Raw genomic sequence first — 23,436 nt, forward strand, 5'->3', positions numbered from 1 at the left:
CCACATCAGGCTCCTCCACTGGGAGCCTGCTTCTTCCTCTCCCACTCCCCCTGCTTGTGTTCCCTCTCTTGCTGGCTGTCTCTCTCTCTCTGTCAAATAAATAAATAATCTTAAAAAAATTGTATTCTTGTGTTTAGATCTTCATATATTCATCCCTAAGTATTTCATATTTTTGATGATATAAAAAGTATTTTAAATTTCAATTTCCAATTTGTATATTGCATTTGTATCCTGCATCTTGCTAAATACACTTCCACATCCTAGTGGGGTTTTTTAAGTGATAGATTTTATAGGATTTTCTATACAGGTGATCATGTTATCTGTGAATAAAGAAAGTTTAGTTCTTCCTTCCCAATATGAATGCATTTTGTTCATTTTTTCTTGCCTTGTTGCACTGTCTGGACTCCTCAATACAATAGTGAAGAGAAATGCTGAGAGAAAACGTCTTGTTCCGGATGTAGGGGCAAAGCCGTCTGTCATTACTAAGTGTGCTGTTAGCTGTAAGCATTTGGAAAGTGCTCTTTGTGAGGTTGAGGAAGTTCTTTTTCTGGTTTGCTGAGAGTTTTTATCAGGATTAGATGTATTTTGTCAAATTCTACTTCTGTATCAGGACAATCATGTAGTTTTTCTTTTTTAATCTATTAATATTATAAATTAAATTGATCTGTTTTTAAATGTTAAGCCAGCCCTGCATCCTTATGGTAACCCCCATGTGATCATGGTTACATATTGTTGAATTTGGTTGGCTAACATTTTATTTAGAATTTTGTACATCCTTGTTCATGAAGAATATTAATCTGTTTTCTTGTAACGTCTTTGGTTACGGTATCAGAGTCTCTTGGAATGAGTTCGGAAAGATTCTCTCCTTTCAATTTTCTGCAAGGAGATTGGGCAGAAATGGCAGTATTTCTTTCTTAAACGTTTGGTAGAAATCACTAGGAAAGCCATTTGGAGGGCCTTGAATGCCAGACTCAAGGGCTTGGTCTTTGCTCTGAAACCTTCACAGGTTCCCATGGTAAAAGGATGATGTCCACAAAGTGTCTTTGGGGAAGATGAATCTGGCAGCTGTGGGCAGGAGATATGTTGGCAGCGAGGGCCTAGCTATGTGTACTAGGAACAACATTATATCCTTCCAAAATTCCTGCAGATAGAGTTTTGCTCAGTCTTTCACAGGGTGGAGGGAATTGCCCACACAGAAAAAAAAAAGTGACTCCACTTGACGAAAATAGGCTGGAAGATGCTTTTTTTTTTTTTTTTTTTTTTTTTTTGATGAGGAGGCTATGAGGGGGCTGCAACTATTGTCACTTAAAAATGACCCTTGGTGGCTAGGGTTTCCAGTTCAGCTAAATAAATCCACTCCAGCTGGACACTTGCTTTGTGAACTGCCAAGTTCTTTACAGGTTTAAAGAATCATAAAAGAAACACAAATCTTAAGGACTTGCTGATAACATAATCCTGTCACGTTGCCCCCCAGCCCCCACCCCACCCCTGGACGTCGTGTATCATTTTGAACAAGCCCCGCCTCCCGTTCTGGGCATGGTCACCTACGTATCCCCTTCTGCCCCATTGATTAGTTAAGAACAATATTGAAACTCGATCATCTGATTGCGGCAGCCGCTCTTGGCGAGTTGCATTTTGTTGCATCAGCTCTGGGGCGAGGCGAGGCCGGGCCGGTGCCAGCCAAAGAGCTTAGTACCCAAAGCTGCGGAACTAGCAACGTGAATTTAAGACTGAAATCATCGTATTTTACAAGTTCTTTTCAGCTCGTGGGTGTCCAAAATTTAAGTCCTAGAAGAACATCTTCCAACATTTTCTTTTGCACCGCAGCTCAACGCCTACCTATTAGCAAAGCAAGCACACTGTTCTAATAAAGTAATGTGCTGTTGGGAGGGAGGCACAGGTGACATCAATGGAAAATTCAATGGATTAGGGAATGGCTTTCACTTGGCATCAGTGTGAATGACTGAGTATTGTCAATATGGGTGGTGTTACTTTAAACACAGAACATCCTGCCCAGTGAGTTTCATTGTAAATTGTGAACCAAAAGTCCATGATGTTACACTTCCATAAAATTTCTTTCTGGGAAGTGAACCTGCAAAATGTACACAAGGTAAATGTCTTTTTTTTTTTTCAAACAGCCCTGGGCGGGGGGGGGGGGGAAGCTCACATTTGGATAGTACACATCTGCTGTCCCATCTGGTCCTTGTAACATCCATGTGGAAGTGACTAAGTCGAATTTTATCATTGACTTATTTTACAGTTGAAGAAATGGAGGCTTGGAGGTGAAAAGAATTTACCAGCATTATAAAAGATGTAAGTGGCAAAGCAGAGATTGGAATTCAAATCTCCTAAGTCTGGCTTCCGTGCTTTTACCACTATGGCACATTGCCTCTCCAGAGTGAAAATATGGATACGGTGATTAAGAGCTTACCAGTTTGCAGAACTCAAAATACACGCACCTGGTATGTAAACCAGGTAAGCCACTACTATACTGCTGGAGGTGAACATTTTACAAATAAACTCCCAAATGTTACATTTCCATAGAGTAAGAACTGTTGTGTTTTGCTATTAACTGAGATATTCTGTCCATGAATACACTTTTGTTGGCATTTTGGAGAATTTATGTATAGAATCTTAGGGAAAAGGAGACAGTCCTAGTAAATGTGAATTTATTTAAATGTATAAATCAGAAATTCCTAACCTGGGCGTGTAGACATTTTTTAAATCCATAGATAGGCACTAGGAGGGTTTCCTGAAATTAAATATAAAAAAAGATGAGTGCATACTCATGTTTTTTTCTGGGCGTATTCTTTGGTTCAGTAGACTTTTAAAGAGAGGTCTGTTTCATGAAGAACTTTTGTGAATTACTCTGATGGACACAGAAACAGTTCCTTCTTTCCCCCACCAACGCAGTCCGCAAAGACTTTTCCATCTCTTGAGTTTTCTGTGAGCTTATTGTCCACCTGCTACATTGATCTGGTGTCCCCCGAGCGTGGTTTGCTTTGTTAATTAACTGTATGTGTAAGTAAGAGGGGCCGTATCTCAGTCCCCTGTGTGTGTTTCAGGATCCCCAGTTGGGGTAGATGTGTAATAAATCACCAATTCAGGAATGTTGACTTTCTGCAATCTGATCACTAAGTCAAATGTTATCATTGACTCATTTTGCAGATGAAGAAACGAAAGCATGGAGGTGAAGAGAATTTACAAGATTATCAGGCAGGTAAGTGGCGAAATGAAGATCGGAGCTCAAATCTTTTAAATTCCTAGAGCACATGGAGGCTGCGGGATCAAGACTTCTTACAGCCATGCTTTGTAAGGTACTTCATTTCCAAGTCAATTCTGAATACAAAAATGAAGTTAACAGGTGTGCTTTTCACGTTACAGGGTAACCTTTAAATAGTCTCAGCAGTACATGGGAACCGAGATGGGGTTACCTCATTGAGTGCAATTCCCTTAGCTGGTTGCGTGTTTGTTTCAAAGGTGGTACATTTGGCTCTAAGTATGGGCTATGAGAGTTTCTTATTAGGACAGCCCCGGAGGGTCTCGAAATGGTATTAACTGGCAGGTCAAATTACTATGTTCCCTGATGGAACACTTAATGATATGTTGCCGTTTGAAAATATTAAGTCTCCTCTCAAGGATGTAAGGTTTGCTATGGTGGTATGTATGCCAAAGAGCGCTGTGCACCCTGAACGTAAATTCGCAAAAGGACCTCCAACTTGCGTGGGGTGTGGGACGTCATCGAAATCGACAAATGAGTTCTTGAGGGAACATCTTTCAAGAGACAATGTGCAGTTGAGGGTATGCTCGCTCACAAAATACTGCTTGCATTCATGGGCTCCATGTAGTTCAAGAAATAGTATTCGAGCCCTTAGAAAGTGCTTCACTTTGTGCTCCCCATGGTGTGTGTGTATGGGGGGGCGCAAAGTTTACCGAGATTCAACTCTTGCATTAAAGAAGTTGTATTTCATTCAGTCAGGAAACTACACACATAAAAAATAGATAATCTCAATATAATGATGTATGTATTATAGAATTCTGGATAGGCAAGAGACACGTGACTCAAATTGGGGCAACAGGGAAGCCTTCCTGGAGGAGGTGATAGCTGAACAAATTTTGGAAGAAGAGTAAGAGCCAAGCAAGAAAGATGAGAAGGCACTGAGAGCAGAGAGAAGAGCATCGGCAAAGGGACAGCTTTGGGTAGGAAGCAGCCCCGTGTGTGAGGTTGGGGGCGGGGCGGTGTTTGAGGGGGAATTACCAACAGTTGAGCATTGACAGAGCATGGAGTCTGGGCTCAGGGAGGCACGATATAGGAGAACTGAGTAGCAGGGACCAGGTCATGGCAGTCTTGAGCCTGAGTCTAAGGACCTTGGCTTTTGTGCTGTAGGCAAAATGAAGTCATCTAAGATGGGGAATGATGCTGTCGTATTTGTACTTTGGATTCCATAGTTTGAAATACTCCAGGCCCTACAGGCCATGGCTATAATAAATTCTCTACACTGACTAACTAGCAAAATGCTGGGTACGTAACATCTAAAAAGCCAAGTGACTTCACCTAATAAATTTAATAACTTGTGACATCATATGGAGTCACTCTGCGCCCTAAGCACCGTGTAGTTTGGGCTGGAACTTGCGTTCTCCATCCTGTGGAAAGTCCACTGTCCCAGCTGAAGAGTTCTGAGAGCTTACGCTCTGTGGGTCGAAGCTCTTGCAGCTACCAAGTTAGTTCAGTTGAGTTTCCGCATTGTTCTTTAAGTCCCTTCCTTGTTGCGCCATGCCAAGCCCAGACCTAGGAATGGGCTCCTTTCTGGACTTTCATCAAAAACCAGTCATACCAGCTGTTGGGATGCCATACGCTTGACCAAAGGGCTGGAGAGGAAAGAACGTCGGGGGCTCAGAGAATGTGACCAGTCCACAGTCTCATAGGACATGTGCCTGTCATCTGCCAGCTTGAGCCCCAGTGTCCATTGTGCGCCGCCTTGCTCCTTCCCAGCTCTTCCCCACCCCCAACCCGAGCCCTCTCTCCCTGGGGTGCAGCACCATTCAGCCATCTGTAGCCCACTCCCCAAACTCAGCCCAGCATTCTCTTGGCACATCCAAAGGTTTTCCTTCTCTGGCAGTATAGAAATTTCCCTTCCAGGGACATTGGCAACCCTCCTTCCAGGGCAAAAGGAGCTACAGTTAGTTTGAGTTTTAAGTAATCTTTTCCCAGCCCAGTTCGTTGGATTTCTGAGAGGCCGTGGGATCCTGTACTGACTGGTGTGCCACTTTTGGCAAACTGGCACTATTAATTAGGCCCATTGAAATCTTATCTGCCTCCTAATGGAGACAGTTCACAGAGGGCTGGAACACAGTGCCTGCTGCAGGGGAGGGAGAAGCGAGGGGAAATGCACGTAGCCTCTTTTCTCAGCCTCCTCTCGGGAGGCTCCCGGATCCCTAGATACAGAAGCTTGCGTTTCTTTCCTGAATGGAAACAGGTACTGGGGCTAACGTCTGAGAAGAGGCTGCTTTTTCCGTTTCAAAGCTGTTTGTTAATATTTGGCTTCTATTCTGTGACATGCATGGGCGCCCTTCAGAACATTACCTCACTTCTCAAGACATTAAAAAAAAATAAAAAGGCTTTTCCTCAATTTTTGTGTTCTAGGAGGTTCTTATTTTCCAAAACAGTGCTCTCTTTTGTTTTTTATACTAAAGGCTCACAAGCTGTTGCTGAATTTTGAGGCTTCTTAAGGGCGTGATTGTTACTCTGTGGGTGACTTGGGGCATTGTCTGATGAATGGGGGTCTCCTTGCTGGGTAACCTCAGGCAGACATTTTCTGCTCCCCCAACTGGGGCCTGTGACCAACTTAATCAGACAAGTACCGGACTCCGTGACCTTGGGGTCTCTTTTAAACCAGGACCCTAAAGTTTCTTAAGGAAAGTAGTTTGGATGATTCTCCAATGCCTTTAAGGAGAAGGCGGTAATATGGAAAATATACAGTGGTTATAGAGGGAAAATGCTCGATCTTGTCTAAAGCCATTATATGTGTGTGTGTGTGTGTGTGTGTGTGTGTGTGTGTGTGTGTGTTTGTGTTGCCACATGTAGAAAATATGCCTCCACGGGACGTTACTTCAGAGCTCGCACAGAACTCTGTACCAAAATGACTCTGCTAAGATGTGGACCTGGATGGACTCTACCTTGAACGTGGCAAGAACTCCCTCTAAATGGGCGAAAGGCTTGTGCTTGTGTGGACTGGGAATTACGGTCCAGGCTCTTCTTTTCTTCTAGATTCAGACTTCCTTTGTTAGGGAGGAGAAGCATGGCTTGCTTCCTGGTTTCCACGCAGTGTTGTTGAGTTTTTGCACCAGTGCTGGGGTTGTGCCTGTCACCCTTGCCCAGTCTGGGGGCAGCCAAACCGATAGCCTGCAGACGGAGAGCACAGCTGAGATGGGAACCAGTGAGGTTCTCCTGAATGAGGAGACCATCTATCATGACCCATTGGCCACTCCTGGAGAAAGCTTGGGCACGTACCTGCCTGACATGACAGGCCAGATGTGGGGTAGAGCTGTCTTGTCTCCCCTCCAGCCCAGCCCGAGCCGTGGCCATCTACGTGCCCTTCCGCCATAGTCAGCTGCTTTATCTCCCTGTTTCCATCCTTGCACCCCTGCAGTCCGTTGTCATCAAAGCAGTCAGCAGGATCCTTTTAAGATGGGAAGTCATTCTGCTGCTCCCAGACTCTCTAAAGATGTCCCATCACGTAAAATCCTAAATCTCAATTACGGCCCCAGAAATCTACATCATTCGGTCTTTATTCTTCTTCTCTGCCACGGCTGCTCCCACCTATGCGGCTGCCTTGCTCTGTGATGGAGAATCAAACATGTTCCTGCCTCTGGACTCGCACCTCTGCTGTGTCCTCAGTGGCCTCACTCGCACACTTTCTGGTCCAGGGTCTCTACTCAAGTCACATCCTTGGAGGGCTTCCTTGATCACTGTGCCTAAAACAGCACAGTGGATCATTCTCTATCCCCTACTCTTGTTCTGTTTTTCTCTGTAGCTCTTATCACTAGCTGGCATGTGAAATGTCTATTCTGTGCCCGACGCCAAGCTAGAACAAGCTCCGGCGCCTGAGAAGTAATGCTGGTTGTTAACTAGTTACCTAAAGCCATCCGCCGGCATTTGCAAGCCCGACTCAGTAAATCACAGGACTATTCCTTTGGGGTCAGACCAGAAGGCAAATTTGCTTATGGCTTCCAAAAGAGAATCCTCAGCAAACTTCACATGTAAATGGGTGAATTTAAGAAAACCGAAAGGACCCTGGGTTTAAAAATACAGTCTGTCTTCAATCAACAGGCGGCAAAAATGCCTCTGAATGAGAGACTACAACATCAGTTAAATGTTCAGAACCAAAATTTAGCATTCTCCCACGTTTCCTAGCTTACGGGCCCATCACATTTGCTGAGCATGTTGAACCCAAAGAGCCGGCTAACACGACCTTCCAGAGTGGTACGAAGTTCAGCGTCTTCCTCTCTCATTGATGAAACAGACCTCTCTGTATAATTGGTGAACTCGAACTTGAACCTGTGCCCTTGAATCAGCAGAGGGTCGCACACGCAAGGCTTTCTGCAAAGTTGACAGGTGCGGGAGGGTTCCTCTTCATTTCTTGGAGTAAAAACAGATTGCCAAATGCCAGCATTTCGAGGGGACACCCGAGAAGGAACACTCACAGGTGGGATTTAATGTGAGCACACAGACCAAAATCAGATCTCCAAGAAGACATAAGTGAAATTAACTCTTTTTTAAAGAAATGAATCATGACTTTTTGGCACTAGAGAGGAAGACAGGAGTTCCTTGAGCAAAACACTTTATTAGTGTTGCTTCTCTCGCTCATGGGAACCCTGTGCAGGTGGGTGTTCTAATTTCCACAGGAGGACAGGGCTTGGATGGTAAGCAGCTTACCTGCAACCGCCCCTAATACAGAAGGGGGGGGGGGACACCTCCAAACTCACTGCATTCCTGTCACTGCACAGTCAGTATTCATCTACCGTTTCATTCATTAAGCGAATCATTGCATTCATGAAGGACTCACTCTTGAGCTTTCAAAGATTTTTTTTTTTTTGGGGGGTGGCAATTTCTTTTTCGCTCAACTTATTTTCCTCCCGCTGCTTTTGTGGATGCCCTGAGCCAATCTCAAGGGTTAGCTCCCAACATGATTGCAACAAGTGGGAGCTCCTGCTCTGACAAGTTTCAGATGGAGTATCTCTAAGGCTTGCAAACAGGCTTCTCCTACGTGAATTTCAACACAAACCACTTAAGAACTGATGAGGGGAAAGTATCAAAATGATTTTACTTGCTTGTCAAGGCCTGTCTTGTCCTGCCACCCCGGGGCTTCCTCCCTTTGGCCAGGAAGCATGTGTTAGACTCTGTCACCCACTGGGAGCAGGGAGGAGGCTCTGGCCTCACATTGCCTGGTACTAGTAGCGTTCGTTTTCATTTCTTCCATGGGAAGCATGAGTGTGAGAGGGTGGTGTTTTGGCTACTTCTAGTGAGAAACTAACTGTACTTCTACGTATGGCAAGAAAGGGGACATCTCCCATCCTTTCAGCTTGACGAGGACTGATCTAGGTGACCCGCGCTGTTGTCCAGAAAAGGGTGACTGGGCCATCTTCAGTGATTCAATAGCAAAGGGGAGAAAGATTTGAGGAAAAGCTTTTTGAAAAGTTGTGTAGAAAAATGAAAGCCTTATGACAGTCATCTCAAAAATAAACTTTTATTTAAGTTACATGTACAGTTCATTAATAAAAGAAAAATGCTTATCTACTGGTCAGCAGGACTGGACGCACTCCAACATGCGTTTCTAGAATTCTAAAGATCCTGAGCATGGTAACGTGGTTGTACGCTCTGGGCTCCTGAGGCATTACACGCTCTTAAGTCACATTTTGGTATTGAATGACATTCGAAAGGGGCCAGATTGTTTTTTTCAAAGCCAGTCATTTTGTGCAAAGAATTCTTTCCCCCCTGCGCATGTGTATAAATTGAGAGATAAGCAGGTCTCGGGTTGATTCCAGAATACCTAAGATCCATCAGTCACTTGACCCAAGCACAGTTCTCCCTGTCTTCTTGGGCATGTCTTTCCTTTTTTTTTTTTTTTTTTTTAAGATTTTATTTATTTATTTGACAGAGATAGACAGCCCGCGAGAGAGGGAACACAAACAGGGGGAGTGGGAGAGGAAGAAGCAGGCTCATAGCAGAGGAGCCTGATGTGGGGCTCGATCCCACAACGCTGGGATCACGCCCTGAGCCGAAGGCAGATGCTTAACCGCTGTGCCACCCAGGCGCCCCAGGCGTGTCTTTCCTTATGAGAGCCTTATGATGGACGTTTGGTTGTGATACAGCTTGTTTTCCCCAATATCTTTATATATAGGAGGGAGGTTGCATGTCCATAAATTCCTTCAGGGGGTCTTTATCTTTTACTTTGCAATCCAGTAATCTACTTCTACTTCACAAGGAAAATAATTCTGGAACTTCTGGCATCTTGAGGCATGGGCACATAACTACCAACGTTCTGTGCCGACCTGATACAGCACTAGTGTTGTTCTTTTGGTCTGATGCCATCTTGAATGTCAGCCATTAAGAGCATCTGAGACACCAGGAAACTGCTGAAGGATCCTACTATCAGTAGTAAAGGGGACTCTGCAAACCTGCAGTGTGATGTCCAGCTTAACCTTTACACAGCTCTGCCTCCTTTTCTGAGAGGGTATGGAAGTAAGCACACAGGGTTTGGAATCCCTATGTCATCTGTGGTCTCAGTTTTTTACATCTATAAAATGAAGACACCTATTTGGGTTGTTGTGAAGATCACATAAAATACATGCCAGCGTTTATTGAGCACATTGGTAAGCTATTAAGAAGTTAAGGGGATTCAAAGAGATTTAGCTGCCATCCAAAGACTGTGCAGGCCACCAAATATCTGTTTCCATGTTCCAGGCATTAAAGTCAAAAGGTGGGGGTAGAAGCACGCCAGCTACATGTCTTAGGGTTTGAATCATGTAACCCTTGACGTTTTTTTTTTAACTATATAAAGGTGATTTCACTACCTGAATTTCACACCTAGATCTCATCAGATGGGTGTAGTGGAAAATACTTGGGACAGGGTCTAATGCATGTACGCTCAATAATGAGTCAAGGTACTGTAACTCCTACTGGTAAAGTCACATACCAGTTTCTAGGTCATGCCAGAATGAATACAAAGAGAGGCATAGCATTGAGAGTCCTCTCCAGCAGTGACACTTGCCTTGCATCCACTAAATGCCAGACACCACGCTGAGTCCTTCTGCATCCTCCTTAACCCTCGCCATGGCACGCCAACACGGTCCCCATCTTGCCCATCTGCCGAGGGGATCAGCAGCTTGCCCAAGCTACCACATCAAGACTGACACCAGAGTCCTTGCTTGGGAATGTCCTTGCTGACAGTCTAACCTTCCCCTTAAGCACAACGATAAAGAAAACTATTGATGATGTGCCCAGGGCACCCTGCAGAGTCTGCACCCCACCTTCAGCCTGTTTGACGCTGGCTTCTGTGACCCTGGATGGAAGGTTTACAGGGAGACTGTCAGTTTGTGGTCCAACTCATCCCTGTTTCTTGAATGAGCCAGGCTTGGAAACGCTCGACGGATTTGGGAGGTACAATAGAGAGTTGAGACATTTCTGTCATCTGTTCCTTAATAACTGTGGACCCCCACTGCTAATTCTGATTCAGCTTTTGATCTATGAAAGCAGACAAGGATGGTGTATGCACAAAAAAAGTCCTCTGTGTTTGGAAACAAGGTATATTTGAAGACTTTTTCTACTTCTATGTATTCCTGAACCTCCACAAGTTAGGTCCACGGTATGGCAGAAATGTGAACATATAATTCCCAATTTTTCCAAAGAGTCAGGCTGGATACTTGATGGAACCGAGGAGCTCAAACTTGGTGATCAAGATTAGCAGGTTGCAGTCTAAATTCTTGGACCTAAGTTATCACAGCAAAAGTGCATATGCTTCTTGCAAGTTTCCCTGCTGAATCGAGGGTTCCAGTTCCATTTGGGCTCAAAAGAATAAACTGCTTCACTAGGTAAGAATTCTAGGAAATTCCTCTAGTTACATTACACGACACAGAACACTCCACCAGAATCTTTTGCTTTGGGGGTGCGGATAGTTAAACGTTATACTTCAGTTCCCCATTTCTCAGTATTAAACTAAGAAGTTCTTTAAATGCCCTATAGTTTTGCTATTTAAAGTCTTTCTTTTCTCTCTCTATCACTCTCCTTTTTTTTTTTTTTTTTTGAGAAGGGCTATCTGACTTCCAAATGTACAAGGAACAGAAGTAAGTGCCAAAGTTGAAGCCTCTCTCTCTCTCTCTTTTTTTGCCTTGTGTTCATCAAGAATAGAACACCATAGGCTTGAAGATGATGCCATGGCTCTAATTTAGCTATAAGAATGTCTTCAAGGAGCTGGTTGAACAACTGGGATTTTTTCTTGCCAAATAGATAGCTTGTAAAGGCCACATAAGAATTCGGACTCAAGGACTTGGCTGGATTTCTATACGAGAGGCCACCAATTTGTTTACTCATCTTTTATCAATCTTGGTAGCAATTGCTAAAGTCTCTGGAGGACCCACGTTCAGTGACTTTGTATGACACATTTAACTCCAAACACCCCACTTTAGTGTTAGATAAGCTTCCTATCTTACCTCTTAACTAATTCTCATCTTCTCTAGTCAACTCTACAGATAGAGCAAACTCACACCAGTATGTTTCATATGAGATTCTTACAGTTCTTTTGTGGATACTAAAGCCCAAGGCTCTAGCTCCTCACGAGCTAGGAGTACACGCTGAATTAACTAGCCTTATCGGCTATTCTGATTTCAGTAGAAATACCTTCATTTTTTCAACTCTTACGGTAGAGTTTCTATCCTTGGTTACTTCCTGGGGGTTAAGCAGGGTAAAAGAAGGAAATACTTTAGGCTCTTTGAAGGTTGGAGAGTGGGACCTAGAACTTAACACAGTGGGGACTGGGGTCTAAGAGAAGAGGATAGAGAATAATACTTGATGTTATTCTTAAAAACTATGGCTTTGGGCCTTAATGTTAGTACTCCACAGTCCTTGTAATGGGGGAACACACTGCTATCTTCAAGCTCCCTAGGTGGGAATTTTGTATTGATCCAGTTAAAAAAAAAAGAAACAGGTGGGTTTTGTATAATAGCAGGGTCAAAGTACTGGTCAACCAGATGGCCTTCAGAGTTGAGCTACGATGTACGCTAGCCTACTTATCACACAGGCACTTCAGATACCCTGTGTCGGCAGGCCGATCCTGTTTAGTGTAATGACTATTTGCAGAGGAAGCAACAGGTGTACAACACAGAGTCCTACCTTCACAGCTACAGCCTTGTCCTTCTGTATGTCAGACTTGCACACGTGCCCCCCCCCAAGCCACTTACACACGAGCCCATGCCTATTGTTTCATTTTCATCCATTTGAAAATCCTAACAGGGTATCTATGAAACAATACGGCAGAAGCAACTTCATCTAAGATCGTTGTTCTCCACCTGAGCCACAAGCAAGTTGTCAACTGCCTTACTTACGTTCTGGGTGCGAGTACAATAGGCATCATCCCCCCATCCATTTAGTTACTCAGAACATCTCTTCATCCTCTTGTTCCTGCATTGGTCAGTGAGCCCCAAGAGGAATCACATCTACAGCTGACTCCCCACCTCCCTTTGGAATTAGAGCATCTTCCCAGGGCTCCAAACCTCATGTCTTCCCTTGTTTGCTCACATCCTGAGACTTCAGAGAAAGGCAGTAATGGCCAATCTGATGGAAAACTTATTTAAAGCCCTGTGCTCCTACTTCTTCTGCCCAAATTCCTTATCCGTTCGTCATACTAAAAATTTCAGACATTGTCCACAGAAGGATCCTATGCCAGCCAGACTGAAAAATAGGAAGATACTGCAGATTCTCCATGAAGTCCCATTGGAACAGTGGTTTTCAAACTAGTTGACATTACAATCACCTGAAGGGCTTGTGAAAACACATTCCTGAACCCCACCCCCAAAGTTTCTCACTCAGCAGATCTGGGAAGGGGCCTAAGAACTTGCATTTTTAACAAGTTCCCAGGGGTTGGAGATGTTAACCCTACTGAGAACCTTAGAATGTTCAAGAATGGCACTACCTGTTACCTTTCTAGCTCTCTTCATGGTAGATGGTGTAGACTCATCAAAGACGAACATGCTTTGCTCAAGGACAAGCTCAAGGACAAGAAGGCACTTGTCCTGGAGCAACATATAATGACAGAACATGGAACACACAGACTTAAGTATGAAGAAGCAGAATTGCTAGAAATCTTAGCGTAGGTTTCTAGATCAGGAAACAAATGATTCAGAAAAGGAACCTGCCTCTAAATAAGAGAAAGTCTAGGTACAGGCTAAGCTAGCTTCTTTTACAAAATAAATATTTCAGGAGTGGATATTAGGGGGTACCTTGTTCTTTTAGTACTTGGCTGTAAGAGAAACTAGCCAATTTACAGGCCCAGTTACCCAACGTCAAGCTCTATATCTCTAGCTCATCTATTTAGTTAAAACGCTTGATGCTACTTAGGCCATTGACAGAAGTTTATGCTGGAGGAATAGGCACAAACCATGGTTAAGCTGCTTGGTTTAATTGTTTTAGCACTTGAAAAAAAAATGTACAGTAGTTTGAACACTCAGTCTTTGCAAACCTCCACTGAGGTCAAAGATTTCATTCATACGTACAAAATTAGTTTACAAATTTTTTGGCAATTTCATCTTAGTAACCCGTTTTATCCTATTGCCATTGTCCCAACCATTGAAAAAGTTTACAATAATTTACATAGAAATATTTTCAAAGTGCTTAAGAATAGTGATTGTTCTCTGGGCTATTTACAAATGGTCTATACAGTGTATGTACAGATGGTATACACTATAGCACAAGTGTCATTGCTGGAATATGGCTTTCTAGGGAAAGTGCATATTTGGCCAGATGTGGCAATACTGTCTAGAAACTCAAGGGTTAGATACTTGGTAACCACATCCAAAGCTGAAGTAGAATGTGGACAGGAATATTTACAAAAGTACTATAAAAATGGTCAAGTATACAAGCTTGATCCACGTAAAGATATCTTGATGTTCTTCCAGACCGGAGGAAGAAGGACTTCAGGTGCTGGCTTGGTTACCATTTCGAAGTGGAGGGTTATTGGTTTTAGACCTCAGAGGCCAAGACTTGTCTCTGAAGTCAAGCTAGGTCATCGTCTGTGCTTACAACCGATATCTGTGGAAGATAAAAAGGTACAGGATGAGCTTGGTGACCACTCATTGGTAGTAGTAACTCCAGTCTCTCGAATGGACCGTGCTTTCGACTCGGTCATCCAAAGACCAAAGGGACATGGAAGGGAAGTCAGATGTAAAGCAGTATTGAGTCGTGTCACGGATGCATTTTCACTTGAATCCAATGGTATCTACTTGGTAGAAAGAGAAAATAGTGGAGCTGATCCTGCCATTCCCTTGAAGAATCTTAAACGTTGGAGAAAAATAGGGAAAAGACACATGCGGGCCATGAATGGACCACCATTCTTTGTTTGACCAGAGAGCTTGAGAGGGAGCGCTGAGTGCTTGTTTTGTTCAGACTGTTCCCTAAGTGAAGGCCAAATGCTCCAGTTGGGTTTCAACTGAAGAACAAGGGACTAACTCTCCTGCTGAAAAGAAGCTGGCTACAATAGGCAGGATAGGCCACTTTCAAGCATTTGGTAATGATGGCTAAAGGAATCTTGCTCTGTATGCTGACTTTAAGTCAACTCCCCTGTACAGGATATGCAAACTTTAAAGTGTCCAGGAAATAGCTGACTTGACAGTTCACATAGGAGCCCCTTGGTTCATGCTACTCTTCACACAGAGTTTCTATAACCAAAAGATATCTCCAGTAGTATAGTGATGACCTTAGGTTGACTTACTTGTCATTCTGTCTGGGGCAGATGCTTGTCAGCTGACTGGCATGTGTTCTAACAGGCTAGACTGTCTAATCTCCAGGTTTAGTAGGTCTGTTTGGTGGCTTTGTGATCCTAATGGCTCTTCCTAGCCCAAGCAGCCATAGCTTGAGTTAGTGGTCTCCTTCCCAGAAAGTCCTATCGCAAGCCAGGGTGTATCAAGACACAAAGCTGACTTACTGCTGGGTATGTGTGTCCAACAGAAGCACTGTGTCTACCAATGTCTATTGACAGGTCCTCTTCAGTAGTCTTCAAGTACACAGGATTGTCAAAGTTCATGCTTTTCATGTTCTTGTGTTGCCAGTTCCGCCACATCAAGTAGCCACCGACTGCCGCCATTGCCAAGAGCACTGAAAAAAAGTGAGAAGGTGGCTGAACAGGGTCTAGTCTCAAAACATACAAAAACAGATCAATTTCAGGAAACCTTGAGACTTGATGTTAATAAAAATTTCATGTTGTAGGAAGCTAGCATGACTAGATGTTAGACTATAAATGGGCCAGGAGCTTAAAACAAGTTCAGAGCAGTGGTCAAGTATTATTCTGTGGACTGGTGCTAAGTTCAACACATCATTTGGGCAAGTGTAGAGTCCTGGGCCCTGGCCCAGGCCAACTGAATGAAAATTCCAGAAGTTTCTGGAGCACTTTTCCAGTGGCCCCCCAGGTGTGTTAGCTAAGCTTGGACTCCAGTGTTCCAGGACAAAGTGGCCATTACAGCACAGGGCCTTAGAATGCCCATGCCCGATAATTGCTCTAGATGTTCTTCTCCCTGAGCTTGATGATTCTTACCTATTTTTAATTTACTCTCTTCAAGTCCTACAACTCCTCAAGAAAGCATGTAAGCATTTGCATGTCTCCTCTGTATGAAGCATTCTACACCTTTCCAAGGGGAAGAGAACAGTGCTCTTTACCTAAAGGAATGTATTGTGAGAGGGGATAAGCCAGACTAAAAACTCTGAGGTAGAGAGTGATCAGCACCTTTCATGTAACAGTTGAGCATTTATCGCTGCCACCCACGGTGCCGTGGATACCGTCAAAGAGAAAGGTATGGACTCAACTCAGTGTGCCAGGCTGGGGTGGGAGCGAACAAAATGCCCATCTGGTGGGTGTCTAACAAGTTTCTCCAGATATGTGGGGAAGGTACTTACGGAGAGGAAGGATGGCCCAGGCAGCAGAAGTGCCCTTGGGGGGAACAGTGGCCTCTGATACCGCAGTGGTCACATTGATCCCTACAGGGAATGAAAGGAATCCATTGAGATGGATGTGAATTCAGACTTAGAAATGGACCCATCTGGCAGAGCACCTCATGCCCTGGCATCCATTACTGCGGGTCAGTATCTACTGCATTGCATACCGGGCACAACTAGTCGAGAAGGATTCGAGAGTCACGCACTCGAATAGCTATTTCACCAACAGTTGTCTAGTAGCAACCTTCCTAAGTCAGGTCAGACGAAGGATTGCAGGCTTTTGGGCTTTGGAGCTGAAATGTAGGTTACTAGCTAGGGGGAGAACTAGTGGTTACAGGGCTGCATGAATTATTGAAGCGATAAATACAAAGAATGTGGCTGTTAGTTGGGTTTCACAGTGCGTAGTACTGGGCCCAGTACCTCCAGGAACTAGTCCACTAGTTGGTGCAACTTCTGTTGTGTGGATACCTTTTGTCTCACTGTAAGTCACAGGAGTTGCAGTACCTGAATTATAAAGACCAAGAACCTGGTTGACGCCAAGGTTCCAGGGCGGCTAGCTGTTCCATCCAGACAAACCACTCGGAAGGTTATTTTTAACCTCACGGGAAATAGATAAGTCACTGCTGAGCTAAGTTGCGTGGTCAAAGCTGAAAGGAAGTCTTCGTGCAAAACCAGAGACACACGAGACTTGGGACAGGAGAGTCCGCATTCAGAATCAGACAATTAAAAAAGATGCATAGCCACACTTAGCCCTCTCAGCATCATCCTGGAAGTTACCAGAAATGTTCTCGAGAACAGAGAGTATCAGACATACTAGTCTTCTTGTCAGACTGTCTTGCAGTTACTTTCTCAGTAAACTGAGCTAGTCCCTGCAGGAACTCCGTATTAAGCTAATAGAAACCTCACAATAGGAGCTCCTTGCTCACAACATGAGAGTTTAATTTGCCACTCAATCAAAAGCTAAGAACGGAAGACGAAAATCAAGTTGGGTTTAAGTGTGAGTTTAAGATGGTGTCGCCCACGGGGGCCCTAAGGTTTCCTGTAACCATGGCCTCTCTCTCTCTCTGGAGGAACACATTAAGACTTTGTTTAATTATCTGCAAGTTGGCTAGCTCGGTGCTGTTGCGGGACGAACCGGGACACATCCGGATAGTCCCGTTCACGCTGTGGTCACTTACAGACTCACCCACTGCTGAAATGAGTGAGAAGTCAGTTGCGAAGTCATGACACAGCAACCCGGCACACAGTGGTAGCAGATATGTTCTCAAATCTACTCCAAGAATCGGTTAAAGCAGAATTCTTAACATCCAGGCTAGTTTTTCGTCTAGTGTCTTACTCTGTTGCCTGTTAGGTCCCGCTTGTGGTTGAAAAGTCAAAAGCCTTACTGTGGCACTCCCGGCCGTTCTCTTCCAGACTGTACCCATTGGGACAGGAACAGGTGTATTTTGGGGAATGATCATTAATTTGTGGCGCCGGCAGACACAGGTATTCACAGCCTCCGTTCGGCATGTCTTCTTCGCACCAGTTTTTACCTATCCAGAGATAAAAGTCCTTTACAAGAGGTGTCCTGGTGCCTGCTATACGTAAAGCCCCGTTCTAGATGCTGGAGACATGAGACCTTGTTCCCAGGGAGATTACACTTGTCTCGACCTTCAAGTTCAACCAGTACAAGAAGAAATACAAGGGTATAGGCAGCATGCGCCAAGGATGTCACAGATCCCAAGAAAGTTCATGAAAACAGCGTAAGGATTATGCCTGGAACAGGTGGGTGGTGAGGGAGCAGGTGGGGACAGGAGGCACCCACTACGGGCCCAAAGCTTAGAGTGAAGACTCAGGGGAAGGAGATGAGCATGTCCTCCTTGGTCTTTGCTTTAGCCTTGCTCCCCCAAAGGGGAAAGAACCCAGCTAGAGGGAGGTCAAAGCGTTTCCTGTGGACAGAACCAGTCAAGTAGTCCAAGCAGGAGCTGGTGTGGCCAGACGTGTTTGAGGATCTACATAGAAGATGTGTCATGATGGGGAGGTAGGAAGTTGGTGGCATAAAAGCTACTTTGGAGGATAGTGCATGAGTCTTAGTATAAGGGAATGAAGACCATGAGGTATGGAAAAGACTGGAATAAGACTGAATGCTGAGGGTGGGAAGGGAAGGGAAGAGCTGAAGTTCTGAAAGCCCTTTCACTAGGAAGTCAGAAATGAAAACAAAACAACACCACGTGTGACGTGTCTGAAGTAGGGGACTGGAGGGGAAAGTTCCATTTTAGAGCAAGTTGGGTTGTTGGAAGAGCTACTGATGGCCAAGCTGGTACTACCCCACGCTGCTGTCCCTCCCGGGGCCTTACAGATGGAGGGCTGTGCCTGTCCCCGTTACCTGACGGCTGGACGAGTTCGTGGTAGATAATGATGTCTTGGGCATCATTCAAGTTGTTGACCAGAGTAGCCAGCTCTGACCCAGTGAATTTATTGGCACCGTAGACTGCTTCATTTTCCCCATCTATCCAGTAGACGCGATCCTAAAACAGAACCCCCAAATTAGCAGCGACACCTAGGATTAACACAAGTCCATATCTGAGGTCATCGCTATTTCTGGCAATTGAATGGTGCACGTTTACTGAACCCTGGTCTGGGAGGTTAGACGTTACGCTGTTGGAGATGCAAGTTCAGGCTTCTTGGAGTGCTATAGGAAATGAGCATCGAATCTGTCCCATGTCTGAAGTGAAAGCGGTTTCTTGGGTCATGCTGCTCTGCCGATCCCTCCCGCCCCGTACCTGTTCTGTCCTTTCTCCCCTGGGGCGCCGTAGCAACTCAGAGGTACACGCTTAGAGGTGACGCGCCCATCTCACCTCAAATATGGTCAGCGCAAGAGGGTGAGCTAGGAACTCCAGAGACTTGAGGACAATCCTGCGATCTTGGCCATTCAGGTCTACACTGGACAGCATGTGCAACTTGGAGTCAAGCCAGTAGAGACGACTCTTGATGAGGTCTGGGGAGGAAAAGAATTGTCAGTGCATGAGATGCCATCACCGCCCTGGCTTCCACTGAAAATATCCAGGAAATCCAATATTCTATTCTCATGGCTCCTTCTCCAGCACGGGTTCCTAAGGGGGTCCCACAAACCCTGTGAGGCAGCATGTGGGGTCTGTACCCACACTCATTCTGGGAGATTCAAGGAGTACCTAAGAGTCTCAAAGGTGCTGGCTTAAGAAATGGTACTCACTTTATGGAAGTGTTCAGAGAGGCAAGTATGTTTTTCTTCCCTGATGGATGAGAGTTAAGGGCCAAATGCACTGAATTTATGTCCCATATTAGGCCCAAATGGACAGAAAAGCTAGTGATGATAGAGCATCTAATTTGTTAAGGCCCCACCATTCGATCTGTATTGCTCAGCTACATTCATCCAGAATTCCTGCTATTGCAGGGCCCATGGGAGCGGTCTGGTCTAGTCCAGAATAAACCATGGAGGGAAGGGAAAGCTGTGGAGACGGCTGGATTGGTGGCCAAGGAAGGAAGGACAGACATACCGAGTGTAATTCCGTTAGGCCATTGGATGTCCACTGTCACCAGGGGCCGCCTATCAAATCCATTCATTCCTGCTTTTTCTATTTTAGCTGGTTCTCCCCAGTCTGACCAGTACACAAAGCTGGGAAGAATTAAATAAGAAGCCTCAGTGGTTTAGAAGGAATAAACTTGTAGTCTGAGATACACATTTGAAGAATGACTAGAAAACTCTAGAGACCAACAATAATAGGTTAATGGTCTAAATTATGTTCCGGATAAACAAAAGTTAACACTAAGAACCTACCAGCTCATTATGAACTATATTAATCTATTTAAGTGTGATAATTATATTTCAACCCCAAGTCACAGGTTATATATTTCCTTCACAAAAGCCCAATTCTTTCAGAGAACTGAAGGGTGAGTATATGTTAAGCTTTATTGGAGGGGCTTGGCGGACTGCTTTCGCGACGATTCACGGGAGTCAGGTGTCCTTACTAGAGCCTTAGTCAACTTCCTAAGCTGCTTTTCTATATTATTTAGCACCCATTTAGGGCGACCTCTTGGTGAAATGTTGCTAGAGATCCATTTATTTCAACTGGACTTTCAGACAAGTTGGATATTTAGATGGAAGCCTTGAGATAATATGGTTACCAAAATCCTCACGACTCGTGCTAGGACTTAGGCTGGGTCATCCAGAGCTAACCTGACAAAGTATTCAGACAACAATTAAAAGTCACTTGCGGAGAAGCTGGGTGGCCATAAGGGTTCAGATACAGCTTTTGTGTGTGTGTCAAGTCAAGCATGTTTCCTTACTATCAGTCAGCGCCCATCCTGCCAGGGAGGGCCTGGAAGAGAGTGGACTTACTGGACCGCTGACACCTTGGACTGGGTAGTTCTTTGGTGTGGGGAGTTGTAAGTCTTGGGATTTCTGTACGGTTTCAGCCAGGCTGCTCCTGGCATACACAGATAGCATCCAAAAGGCTAGAAAAAAGAGACTACAAACCCAGACAGGGGGTCCACAGCTATGGAGGCAGGCTCCCGCAAGCCAGAGTTGAACAGGAACTTCCTCTTGGTTCCATCAAGAGTAGCTACTGAAATAGTCTTAGAAGCCACATCAGTCCAGTAGATGGTCTTGTACACCCAATCAACAGCAATGGCTGCAGGATTATAGACATTGTCGATCATTTTAACATGTCTACCAACCTTGTCATCAATTGAGGCACTGAAACAGAATAGGTCACAAGAAGTTTAAGAGTTTGACACCATCAGAGCCTGGAGAATGGGCTTTCTGCTTACAAAATGGTCAACAACTCTGTTCAGAAGAAGCTCGAGTAACACCATGGCTCACCACTCTCATCGTTTAACTATGCCTCTTACTGATACTACACAGTAGTGTCCATTATTTAGTTGCTGGAATGTGCTCGACAAGCAAGACTGACACATTTCTAAGTGAGGCTGTTTGTGGCAAGAGCCATCGTCTGAGTTTCTCGAGTTCCCTTTAAGAAAAAGCTGCCGCTACCGTTTCCATTGGTAGCCGCTACGAAAAGTTGTCAATTAACTGGAAAGAAAGGGGTGACAGGAGGAGAAACTAAGATGTCCTTTGTTCTAATCCTGTAGCTATAGCCACCTTTGACTTCATATGCCAATTGTCAGTCTCTCGTGAGGGACTGATAGTAACTTAAGAGCTGAAGAATCAGTGTCCAGATTTAAGAGTCCCAGCTAATTAGATGCTTGAATGGAGCTAGAAATTCCTCCAAACCTTCCCAAAGACGCTACGCAGAGAACTGAAGTTACCTAAAGATGGCCTTCTGACTGAGATCAGCCCAGAACAGCTTCTGAGCAGCAATGTCCGCATCAAGAGCCACGGTATTTCTTAGCTGTTCAACGAGTTGGATATATTCCTTCCTCTCCAAGCCAATCTTCCGGATGTCTCTTCGATTCGTGAAGATCAAACTTGGCTCTTTGCCTGAAAGACAGGAGTCAGGTTTATTTAGTTTCGCTGTAAGAAGGCAAGGTCCTTCTAAGTCACCTCCTTTCAGAGGAGGAGCACTTAAACAGTAAAGGCACCGCCAAACACCTGAGGAGGGGGCTTGCTGCAGTCCGTGCCCCCGGGAATTGTAAGCACTTCCTAGTTCATGAAGGCAGTCCTGGGGTCACAGCACTCAACAGTAGGGTGGCTCAGCAGCCTGGAACAGTTTCCGAGCAGCTGTTGACTAAGTTTCTTACTGGGACTGCATTCAAGTTTTGGAAGCAGGAAGTAAGCGAACCTGGTAGGTATTCATGGTATCCTATGCAAAAGGAACTGACCAAGGCAGGTGTCCAGGGAAACGATCTTACGTTTAACCTGTGATACTGTCCTGAGAGTTGAGTAACACTGATCTCAAGAACAGACAGTCCCGGACTTAGGATTTTTCAACTTTACGATGGTACAAGAGCAGTTTGCGTTCAGTAGAAACCACACTTCGAATTTGGAGTTGGGATCTTTCCCCAGGCCAGTGATAGGGGCTACCATCTTGTCTTGTGATGTTCTTTCTCGATGCTGGGCAGCAGCCTCGAGCCGCAGCTCCTGGTCAGCCCCGTGATGACGAGGGTGTGAACAGCCGATGAGCTGACACCCGTCCGTACCCATACGACCATTCTGCTTTTCACTTTCAGTAGGGTACTCAATGCATTACATGTGACATTCAGTACTTTATGGGCTTTGTGTTAGATGATGTCCAACTATAAGCTGACGTAAGAGTTCTGAGCACATTTAAGGCAGGCTTGGCTGAGCCATGATATTTGGTAGGTTAGGTATATTAAATGCATTTTCGACTTGAGATGTTTTCAACTTAAAATGGGTTTATTGGATTGCGACCCTATCAGAAGTCGGGGAAGAGCTGTACTACCTTGATTCCATAATTTAGTTGACTCTTGGGGTCACTGGCTGCACCCTTGGTAAGGCCTTACTCCTAAAGGTACCAGAGCAACACCAGTCCAAGTCCATTTACCTACTGCCTTGCACACGCCAGTGGCAAGATCCATCTGATAGCCCCGACTACATTCACACTTGTAACCGCCTTTTAAGTTGATACAAATTTGGCTGCAGATTCCCGGATTTTGGCATTCGTCAATATCTAGGAGGGAAATTAGGATTAGTCTTCTGTGCCTAGATGACCTATAGCAAGATACTGTCCTTTCTCCTCTCCCCGCCCCCCTCCCCCGAGGCTAAAGCTCCCTCCCGTACTCACCTCCACAGATTTTCTTATCTATCAGTTCAAACCCAGCTGCGCAGTCACATTCGTAGCCTATAACTAGGTCTTTGCAGATGTGAGAACAGCCACCATTATTAACCAAGCATTCGTTTACATCTGAAATAAAAAGGGACCAGAGTTATCCCATACCTTATCCCAGACTGATATTTGCCCCAATTAACATTTAAACTCTGGGCTTTTTGCAATAACTTATCTAGTTAGTCTGGCCAAACCCACGACTTTCCTAAAGTCTAATAATTTGTCTTCAAGATACGCATCTTGGAGGGTTTGGGGGAAGTTAAGTAAACCCAATCTCCTTGGCAGGTTACCGGCTGGCTAAGTAGTACTGAGTCAAGTGTCTCCATTGCTGATCAGTTCTCTTTAACGAGGTAAAGCTATGAACTAGTTTCACTGCTTCAATTTTTAAGGCATAAAAATGCCACTCTGAAGCCCAGCAACCGAAGACGGTTCCTTAAAAAAGTGCTGTAAGCGGGCACTGGGCAGGGTGCACAG

General features: G+C 44.8%; 1 protein-coding gene and 1 long non-coding RNA gene across 4 annotated transcripts in view; one reads left to right on the forward strand and one right to left on the reverse strand.

Annotated features, from left to right (window-relative positions):
- Positions 1-23,436, forward strand: part of LOC123776443 (uncharacterized) — a 258,350-nt gene that overhangs the window by 95,662 nt on the left and 139,252 nt on the right. Inside the window, exons 3-4 of the long non-coding RNA XR_015722903.1 lie at positions 2,261-2,475; positions 3,169-3,220. This is a non-coding gene — a long non-coding RNA (uncharacterized LOC123776443). The remainder of the gene's footprint in view (positions 1-2,260; positions 2,476-3,168; positions 3,221-23,436) is intronic.
- Positions 13,653-23,436, reverse strand: part of VLDLR (very low density lipoprotein receptor) — a 29,564-nt gene continuing 19,780 nt past the window's right edge. For 2 of the 3 annotated variants that reach the window (XM_087858780.1, XM_045772413.2), the window contains 12 exons: positions 22,921-23,040; positions 22,681-22,806; positions 21,485-21,656; positions 20,694-20,912; positions 19,714-19,832; positions 19,036-19,175; positions 18,564-18,705; positions 17,584-17,730; positions 16,619-16,702; positions 16,160-16,240; positions 15,195-15,364; positions 13,653-14,302 (listed from right to left, as the gene is read on the reverse strand). In XM_087858780.1, the coding sequence (XP_087714906.1) occupies positions 14,267-14,302; positions 15,195-15,364; positions 16,160-16,240; positions 16,619-16,702; positions 17,584-17,730; positions 18,564-18,705; positions 19,036-19,175; positions 19,714-19,832; positions 20,694-20,912; positions 21,485-21,656; positions 22,681-22,806; positions 22,921-23,040 (1,556 nt within the window). In that variant the 3' untranslated portion in view covers positions 13,653-14,266. The remainder of the gene's footprint in view (positions 14,303-15,194; positions 15,365-16,159; positions 16,241-16,618; positions 16,703-17,583; positions 17,731-18,563; positions 18,706-19,035; positions 19,176-19,713; positions 19,833-20,693; positions 20,913-21,484; positions 21,657-22,680; positions 22,807-22,920; positions 23,041-23,436) is intronic. The other variant, XM_045772415.2, reaches the window with a different exon arrangement.

The sequence above is a fragment of the Ursus americanus genome, chromosome 34 (assembly GCF_024610735.1).
Source record: "Ursus americanus isolate L20-20 chromosome 34, mUrsAme1.1.p, whole genome shotgun sequence".
Lineage (NCBI taxonomy): Eukaryota > Metazoa > Chordata > Mammalia > Carnivora > Ursidae > Ursus > Ursus americanus.